At 33.8% G+C, this 10,360-nt stretch overlaps 1 protein-coding gene across 1 annotated transcript; it reads right to left on the reverse strand.

Moving 5' to 3' along the window:
* Positions 1-2,152: 2,152 nt before the first annotated feature.
* On the reverse strand, positions 2,153-10,360 carry LOC112083134. The gene is made up of 13 exons (XM_024150866.1): positions 10,148-10,360; positions 9,917-10,043; positions 9,588-9,681; positions 8,983-9,118; positions 8,692-8,873; positions 8,493-8,616; positions 8,261-8,409; positions 5,717-6,399; positions 5,122-5,310; positions 4,757-4,934; positions 3,994-4,649; positions 2,846-3,913; positions 2,153-2,748 (listed from the first exon to the last, which is right to left on the reverse strand). Exons 1-13 carry the CDS (start codon positions 10,358-10,360, stop codon positions 2,153-2,155), a joined length of 4,395 nt encoding a protein of 1,464 aa, XP_024006634.1.

Here is a 10,360-nt window from a genome sequence, read left to right on the forward strand (position 1 = left end):
CATTCGTGACTTCAACATATTGGACTATCATGATTAAGGTAGGAATAGTTTTTTACTAGACAAGAATAAAGTTAAGCTTAAATATACGGCCAAAATTAATGATACAACGGCTCATCAATTTTGAATTGGTCGTGGCTGCTCGTCTTTCTGTTATGTCTTAATATTTGTAAACCACTAGACCACTACACATTATACGTCTCATTCTACGCAAGTCACTTGATTCTATTATTTTCTTAGATCGGAGCAAGACATAGACATGCATTCTAGATCACTAAAATGTTCACGAAGTATCAATTTTATTACAATTATATTGAAAACCTCTTAACTTAGAGGCTTGGTAGAATTTGTTGCCATCTAGTAGTGATGTGAGAGTTATCAAAACAACACGAAAAAACATTTTTTTTAATTACAATTATAGTGTTACTCTCTTATGAATTAGCTTATAATACCCTTTTGAATATTTGATAACAAAAACATATATATACAAAACTATCATAACTATCTTCCACATATGGAGAAGTTCAAATTTTCATGAAAATTTAGGGGGTTAACAATCGAAACTGATATTCTTGTATCATTGTATGTTTCCGAACAAAAAAAAACTCTGCAAAACAAGTCAAGGTTGTAAGAGTGGCATATTTGTTGGACAATGGACTTCTTTTAGACTACATATTTGTTTGAATAGGGAACAATAGAGTTGTTTCACTGACCTTATATTATGTGATGGCATGATGTGTGTCAAAGATCGATTGAAGGAGAGTGGGCTTATGACGGGCTCGAAAAAAAGTGTAAGATAAGCATCAAGCGTACATAAAGCCAAATAAGAAGTTCAGCAATTAAACAAAAGACTTATAACTTAAAAATGATGTCCTAGAGCATTAACGGTTGGGTTTTCCATCTGTCCGTAGAATGCTTTGTGTGCTATTTTCTCCCAAATTACATCAAAAGACTTTTGAAACTCCAACAAATCAATTAAAAACCATTAGAAATCGAGTTAAAACACTTGTAAAAAATGTCCTTCCATTTGCTCAGCAATTTGCTTAGAATTGATATATCATATACACGATGTACTTCCATTTGGTTTGATGGCTCCAAAAGAAAGTCAGAGAACTGAAGGAAATCAGTCTTATGCCTCGATCCATGAGGAGAAAATGCCAATCCATTTGCCATAGCACCTGCAAAAACTTTATTGCTATTAGGTTTTAACCTCTAAAATACATAATTGCAAGTGCACAACAAACACAGTATTACTTGGGGTCAATCCAATGAGAAACATATACACTAAGAATTTAGAAGACTTGAATCAAGCTAAACAATTTATGAGATTGTGGTTTGAGGTTGCAAAAGACAAAGTGAAAACAACAAATAAAGTCCACAAGGAAATAGGAGGGATATAGCGTTAGGCAGTGGGTTACGTTAAACAGAGAGATTAATGAAATTAATACATATAAATCGATAGGTTATGGATTTAATAAGAATCGTTCTAGAACTAAAAACACTAAGTGTAATCTTTCCATTATTGTGGTAAAGATCCCATCGCTGGTTCGAGTGGTTTTTGGGACAAAACTAATATTACATACCGTGGTTTTAGTTCTGGGGGATTACGGGCTTCGGCCTAGAACCTCTTAGTAATAAAAAATTATTGTTTATTATTAAATAGTTAAATACGTATTTCATATGTTTAGGTTTCAATTGTTCATAAAACTTCATAAGTTAACTAGGTGGCTGGCCCGCGCCCTGTGCGGGCTAATATTCTTCAAAAGTTTTTTTAGTTTTGAATATAATACTTTTCTGTGTTTTAAATTTAATATTCTAACCATATTTCGAAAGTTTGTTGAGTTTAAAATGTAATATTCAAGCCATAATTGGAAGCTTATAAATTGATTTGTATAATGTTTAATATATATACTTAAAAAGCATATTATAACAATTGATAATTTACTATTTTTTTAGTTCAAACAAACAGAGCTATTCAAAACGTTGTCATAGTCAACACTAATTCATAATATAAAAAGATCCAAAAGATATATCAGTTAAATATAACAAAATTTAAAAGATAAAACAGTTTAAAAATATCAATAACCACCAAAATATTATAACTAATATCCAATGTAATCTACACATACTTTTAGTAGCTAACAAAACAAGCTATTCAAACCAACCACGAATTTTTATAAATGTTTTCAAACACGTCTTTGTAAACAACATTCATTGTCTTCTTTTGTGCTTTGCCATTCTTATCTGTAATAAGAATCTTCAACCCTTGGCGTGATGTAACTCTAGACACGGCGACATAAAGTTGACCATGCGAGAACACTGGCTTTGGCAAATATAATCCCACCTTTTGTAGAGTCTGACCCTGACTTTTGTTTATAGTCATAGCAAAAGTTATGGTAATAGGAAACTGCCTCCAGCGCATTCTAAAAGGAAACTTTGCTTCTGGTGGTAACACAAACATTCTAGGTATGATAACCTTTTTTCCTATTTTCTTCCCGGTTATATGGCTTGCCTCGATTACATGCCTAGCTAACCGAGTAATAAGCAACCTCGTACCATTACATAAACCACCCTTAGGATCAATATTTCTAAGCAACATTATTGGAGCTTCTATCTTTAACTTGAGAGAATGATTTGGCAGCCCTGATACCTTCATACTATTAAGATACTCCTGTGTATAGACGACTTCGTCTATTTTGCTTGTGTCTGAAGTATCAATGCTATCGGCACTAAGGTATTCATATTCCTCACCTAATAAAAACAATTCAAACTATGTTAGTACTGATATATTTTAATTATAATATAAATACGTATTAAAAGGAATTGTGAGAAATCATATAACGAAGACCTTTGAGTTCTGATAGCATGAATTCATTGATAACGTCGACATCCTGATTCCGTGGACTGAGTATTGCCCTTTCCTGAAAAAAAACTTGATCAGGAGTGGTTGTGTAAGATTGACCATAAATCTCCGAGACTATTCTCTTAACAGGATCACCTTCTCCGCTTATCAGCAAATCCGCTGGAATTTCTAATTCATCTTCTATGGTATCATGAATATTTAGTTTTCCATCACCAATATCCAAGATCCACTTGGCGAATTCTTCAATTTCTTGATTATTGAAATCATTATCGCCACGAAGCAGTCTCATATTTGTCTTTAGCTGCAGAAATTTGAAATCAGACCAAATATGAGAAGAATTCACAGTTGCCAATATAGTCTCTGAGCTGTTGCCTCCGATAATAACAGGGAGTATTTGTCGAAAGTCACCACCCAAAACAACGACCTTTCCACCAAAGACCTTATCACACTTTAGTATATCACGCATAGTCCGATCCAATGTCTCAAAACAATGCTTGCTCATCATCGGAGCCTCATCCCATATAATAAGATCGGCTGCTTTAATCAGCTCTGCTTGGTGTGATCCAGAACTCACATTACAGAATGTATACTCGTTCACAACTATGGGTATTCCAAACCGAGAATGCGTTGTTCTTCCTCCCTCTAATAACAATGCTGCAATGCCACTTGATGCAACATTGAGAACTATTTTTCCTTGAGAATGAAGAGCAGCGCCTAAAAGCCTCCATAGATACGTTTTACCTGTCCCACCATATCCATAAACAAAAAACATTCCACCGATACCTCTTGTAACTGCATCCATTATCTCATTGTAGATATCCTTCTGTTCATTGGTTATTGTTGAAAACAACTTGACATGATCGTTTGCAAGTTTTGCACGATCATATGATTTCTCATCCTGGATTAGATGATTTGATTTCTTATACTTTCCAATATCATCAGGGACTGGCATCTCTCCTTTATAGTCGGATAATGAATGACCGTTTCTGCGCATATACTTCTCTATATCTGACAAACCAAGATTCTTATATTGGGCTTCAGTCAACACCAAACCTAGATATACAAATAAGTCTGTTAGCAACTAAGATAATGTGAATCTTGTAAAATAGTTTAAAATTTCAAATCCATCTTACCTGGGTCATTCTCTTCACGCCTTTTCTGATATAAGAAATCCTCAGTTAATATTTTCCAAGTAGCATTCCAGACGTTGATCAGAACTGCTACACTACTCGAAAGAAGCATTATAGCAAAAAGTTTATGAAGAAACTTTCCAGTTCCCCAAAAACTGGCCTCTTTAATTCCTTCAATGTATTCTTTATCATCGTCTAACAAACCAAGCGCAAAGCATGCTTCTCGGAAAGAAGAGTATATAACACCATTAACCTTTTTTAAATCATCAAAACTCTCAGGGCCCTTGACTATATTGAGAAGAATCCTCAAATGATATGCGTTTTCAACGGAAGGTGAGACATACACCAGTCTGCCTATGGCAAAACCTTGTTTTTGTATTCTCCATTGCCGCTGCTTTGAGACCCAGACGAATTTTGTTGGGAAATCAGCATATGTTAGCTCCTTTGCCAAGGCATGTTCCTTGTTTGCCTCCATCCACGCTAGAAATTGTGACTGACCTGCCGATGCCTTGTTTAAGACTTGGTCAACGCTCTCTCCTTCGTGATATATACACATTTGTTTACCAGACAAATGAAACGAAAGTTGCATTACTGCCATGCTTCGGTACTGTGTAGGAATCTTTAGAAGCATCCATGAAGATTCATACGGTGAAATGTATCTAAGTATGAGCAAATCAAACATAAATAAATAATCTTGTTTTTTTTAAATCATACTTAAGTAATTATTCAAGCGATCCAATCTTAAAAATTAGTTTCGTAAAGTTACCTGCAATTGTAATGTTGCTCAACCTCATCTTGGGATATAACGGGGTTACCGTCTTCATCCTCGATTGCTGCTCTAATGTAATCTGGACCCTTGTTTATATATTTGAATAGGTACTTTATAGACCTGGTTTGGTTGCACCACTCAACGTTAACATGTGCCCGAAAACGCTTTAAGAGATCTGGATTATGGGACAACATATCGGTTATCACACAAAATACCCCTCTTGAGAATGGTTCTTTGATCCATACGACGCCAATAGATGGGGAAGCCAGCATCATCGATTTTAGTAACTGATCCAATAGGCTTAGGAAAGAATTTTGTACACCTTTTCTCATGCATACAAACATTTTTTGGATTGTCATCACCGCATGGTCCATGTATCATCAAGTCTCCAACATTTTCGTACAAAATTGGATCCAAGTCCTTGTCCGGTATCTCTGCTGATATAAATCTATCTATGTCCTCGCCTGTTGGTAGTTTGGATTCAGGTTTCAAGAAAACTACCATGTGGGCATGTGGCAATCCTCTTTTTTGGAATTCAATGTTATACATCGCTGAAATAAAAGTAAAACAATTAGAAAAAGTTAAAAATACATGTAATAAATCGAATTAGTACCTATACTTTAAATATAAGTTGGCACGTTTTATATATTAGCACGATTTATACTTAAAGTATACCATTCACCGTTAAGTATAAGTATATAATATTTTTGACATACATGAGTTAACGTGGCCCATAACGTGGTCTTTCGTTAGATAATTCACTAAATTATCGAGCTTCATTTTAAAAATCCTGTAACAAATATCTGGTCGATCCTCGATCTTTAGATCATGTCTTTCCAAAAACCTCGTTATCTCAGGCCATTTTGGATTGCAAGTAATTGTTATGAAAAAATCCGGGTATCCGTAGTACTTGCATGTTGCCATCGTGTCTAGATAATATCCTCATGAATCTCTTACTTCCCGTGAATGAAGCAGGTATAAGCACCTTTTTTCCTTGTTCAGAAAGATCATTATTGCCACGTTCACCAGATTGTTCAATCTTATCAAAGCTGTCACACCGTAGCTTCTTTTGATTATGCCATATATAACGAAGCCTATTTGATTCTACCATCGTATATGCGTCAACCAGAAACTGCTGATACAATCTCCCAGACATCATAATGATTGGGGATTCTCCATGCCTGTCTTGAATGCGAAATGCGAAAAACTCGCGCATTGTCACGGTTGTGCGTTTCCTTCCAGATGTATCAACATAGCCAATATCAATACCTAATCTAAAACCATCTTCACCATACGGAAACAATAACGGATACTGCAAAGGTAAATAAGCCGGATGCAACTCACTTATACAGTATAAACCTCCAGACTTGCTTTGAATAACGATGTCTCTTTTTTCTGTTAACATATTGAAATCACCAGGTATCAAAGCTGCCACATCGTTCTCAGTAAGTAAGTTATGCGTTCGACCATCGGTAGTTCGGCCACTTGCAAGAACCAAATTAAAACCTTTAGAATTTTGATTCCCAACAAATCGTTCGCGTGCAGTTCTTAAGGCTTTAACATGAGGATTATGATCATCTAACATTTTCTTCAGAAGCTCCACGATATCTGCTCTCAGCTTCCTCGAATTACCAACATCCCTGAACAGTCGTTTTCAAACTATTATTATTATAAATAAAAATCGAGGATTACCCATAAGCATTCATCCTATTTTTAACTTCGTTGATGGTATCATGGATATATAATTGTAGGAAGTTTGGTTGTTTGCCAGGTGCTGGTAACATATCTCCGATCAAATGATAATTTTCACCACACATTTGGAATAGATACGGACCATTACCGTTTTTTATAGTATTATCAACCTTTCCACCAAGTGACGTAAACGAAAACATCATATTGTATGCTCTTATGAATTCACGGAAGTGTTTCCTCGTGTTATCGCGATTATACAATAGCTTTAACAACGTTTTCGGGGGAGCTTTCAATAAAGGTAGCTGAACTTTGCCACTTAGACAGCACATCGTGAAAACTGGAGTAGAAGATAGAGAGTGCTTGTTTATACGTTCTCCAAACCACATTAAAGCATGACAATAGTCACACATGTAAGATTGATCACCATCATCATAATAACCTATAATTGATTTTAAAATTTTAAAATATAATAACTTGTATATACTAATAAAAGGGAATTTGTTTCGATTTGTACCACTTTCCATCAAGCCAAAACTCGCGAATGAATTATATTCAGGATAATTCGGTGGTCTCTGTTTTTTTTTGTCTTGGTCGTCGTTTGTTGGAATTACTTTGCGGAACAGCATCTGAATCTTTATCATCGTCCGTGTCCGAATCAGTAGCGACAAAACATAGAACATCATCGACATCAACGGACTCTAGCAATATATCTATAAATTTACACAATCAGATGAAGTTAGTTACATATATTTAATATAAATCAATATAATATTTTATTTAATCAACATAACCTTTTGAATTGTTTATTGTTGGTAAACCACGCTTGGATCGAATGATATTCAGTCTGTTTTGTCTGGCTATCTTCGCCATACCAACACGTCCAATAGATTCTATATCAATGTATTGATGATAAACTGATTTTGGCAACGTTGGTGCATACGTTTCAGCCCTTGAAACGATTGCTGTATTAAGGATAAAAGGTGATTCAGCGGGATATCAAAAGTAACAATACATGCATTTTTTTCAAAGAAACATAAACACTTATGACGATTTGAAACAGATATCTTAACGACCCTAGGTTTCGTTATTCTCTTTTTCTTCGGCCCCATAGTTTGTGATTAGGTTTTCTTTTTTCTTTTTGTACGATATTATAATACGTGCATTAGAAACACTATTTAAACATATGTAGGGTTTTACCATAATTTGTAGGGTTTTCATTTTTTGTTTATTGAAACAAACCTAATTTAACATTTTATTTTTGTCTTTTTTTTTTGAGTTTAAGTTTATAAAATATTTAATATTAATAGAATAATCGATATCTTAAATACTTTAACGATTTCATGTGTTAATTTATGAAACTATTAGAATATTAAAATATAAAAATTGCATATATGCATAAACTGAAATATTCCACAATAAAGTAAGTTGTGTTACTACGCAATTTATAGAGAGAGTTAAGTACTTGTTTTGATTTTTTCTTTCTTTGAATCAATAATGCATCCTAATAAAACGAACCATAAATTCAAATATGCATAAATATCAGTACTAAAGTATATGAAAAACCCAAAAAAAAAAAAACAACAACATCGAGAATTCTAAGAATATCAGTTCGAAGATTTTAAAACTTGTGTGTTTTTTCATTGCCGTCTTCCTCTCTTCTTGCTATTATTTCTTTCGTCAACATTAGGCGTTTGAACGGCTGATTCTGAAACTCGTTTTGATACTGGCGATGGTGTCAGTGATGCAACTCTACCTGAGTACCTAAGTTCTTAATCATGTTCGAGGGATCGAATTCCATGATTTTCAAACTTATTCAACATATCTGCATCATCGACAACGATCTCAACTTTATAAGTTTGACGTCTGTTAGTCAGATTCTCCGTTCCTATTCCGATTTTGAAAAGGAGTTTCTTCCCAACCAAAGCAGAAAGAGCTCGTGGAAGCACCAAAGTCCCGTCCTGATCAAAATATAAAAAGACATTACACATAAATAACATAAGATTATATGATAATGTGCACAAAGTATTATAAAATGATATACCTCAGCAACCTCCTCAGCTAAAGTATCTGCCTGAACTCGGAGAAATGCGCTTGCGATTTTATCAAACAGTAAGAATCTTATCTCTTCGCCAGAATCGTCGGAAACAACCAACACTAACTTATACCTACGAAAATATGAATATTTGTAAAGCCAATAATAAATTTTTCAAATAACTACTTTGAATCAGTGAACTATTTACCTGGCTACAACATCTGAGACAGCCTCGCCACATTCTCTACAATCAAATAGCAAAGAATCGTCATCGGTAGAATCAGATTCTATTGGATGAACTGTTTTATCGCAAGTTCTGCATGCAATATAATACCATATAGGATTATATTCGACTCGAACAACTGTCGCAGCAGTAACACATTTCATTTCCTACACTCGAAAAGAATTTGATTTAAATATTAAAAAACAGATCATTCTGAAATATATAAAACAAATAATTATTATGTATAAATTTAAAATAAAATTAATAAACACGTACCATATCAGCATAAACAATACCCTGAATTGTCTTTCTTTCATTTCTATCAAAGAATTCATCTCTCCATGAAACAGACTTAGTGGATGATGATGGCACCTTATGTTCATTGGATATCACAAATGTGTTGGTTGGCAACCTAACAAAAGACATTCCGTTTAGTATTCATGATAGCTCTAAAAGTATACACAAACAAACAGATTTCATTACTTACAAGGCTCGAAAATCTTCAATTTGTTTAGAATGTGGATCAAGAAATATCTGTGTTGCGTTGAAAGACTTTGAAATACTGTAAACTCCTACAAGAAAATAGAAGTAAAGTTTTTGAAATTTCTAAAAAAGCGTTTATGATAAACTTATTTATATCACAACTGTTACCAATACAATTAAATTCAAATATACATTTCCATTATGATACTGAAGCAAATCTAACAACACACACGATCACAGACGCACTATTTTTCGTCACGTAGTCGATTACTTTCTTTCCAAAATTTCCCCACAGCGTACAAGTCAAGCGATTATCACTATACGTAATCAACAAACTAAATAAATTATATATGATTTTAATAAATATTATATCATAAATTATATCATTATGAACTCACCTGGCATTACGTAGAACAACGTCCAACTTTCTTATTGGTTTTCCTTGAGCGATAACGTCATAAGTTTCTAGACTAACAACCTGCCCTATGACATCTACATTAATATTTATAAAGAATTAGTACAGATAAGATGTATAATATCACAGTATAACTCGATAAATATAGTAAACAAAAAACATCTAGCATACCTATTAAAACACTGTTGTCATAATCCCCATTACTTATGGTTGAAAATTCCTTAAAATATCTATAAGGAAGTTCCCTAGGAAAGTCATCACAAGGTGTTATAACAGTAGTCCTGTAGAAACTTATTTTAAAAGATAAATGACTTGTCCTATATGCAGTAGTGTAATCTTTGAACGTGAAGTTGCTTAAGAATATAGTACGGCCTTCCGTCAATTCTGAATTAAATTGCTCCACCAAATCTCCATCAACAGTTGCATGAATTCTAGAACCCTGATATAGTCAAAAACATAATTAATATTTAAGTTATTCATATCATAATTTTACTAAATGATGCATGTTCATGTATATAGATATAAAACATTAACATTGCCTACCACTTCATCTGCTAATACCATCTCTATGGATGTAACCTTGTTTTTACGATATGATTTCCAGAGATTGATTATCTGAACCTTTATCTTGTAACGATCACTCGTTCTATCAATTTCATCTATCAGAGCAGAGACGATTGTTTTCCGCTTGAGATAAGACTTCACAACTTTCTTAGTGTCAACACTATTATCTATTGACGACTCCATCTTCTTCAT

Source organism: Eutrema salsugineum, unplaced genomic scaffold (genome assembly GCF_000478725.1).
Source record: "Eutrema salsugineum unplaced genomic scaffold, Eutsalg1_0 scaffold_7, whole genome shotgun sequence".
Classification (NCBI taxonomy): domain Eukaryota; kingdom Viridiplantae; phylum Streptophyta; class Magnoliopsida; order Brassicales; family Brassicaceae; genus Eutrema; species Eutrema salsugineum.

Excerpts from the sequence above, each read along its gene's own strand:
- LOC112083134 (XM_024150866.1), bottom strand. The coding sequence starts at position 10,360 with ATGAAGAAGATGGAGTCGTCAATAGATAATAGTGTTGACACTAAGAAA. Across the intron at positions 8,874-8,982 it reads GTATTGTTTATGCTGATATG|GAAATGAAATGTGTTACTGC; the intron begins GTACGTGTTTAT and ends TTTCGAGTGTAG. Across the intron at positions 2,749-2,845 it reads CATGCTATCAGAACTCAAAG|GTGAGGAATATGAATACCTT; the intron begins GTCTTCGTTATA and ends TGTTTTTATTAG.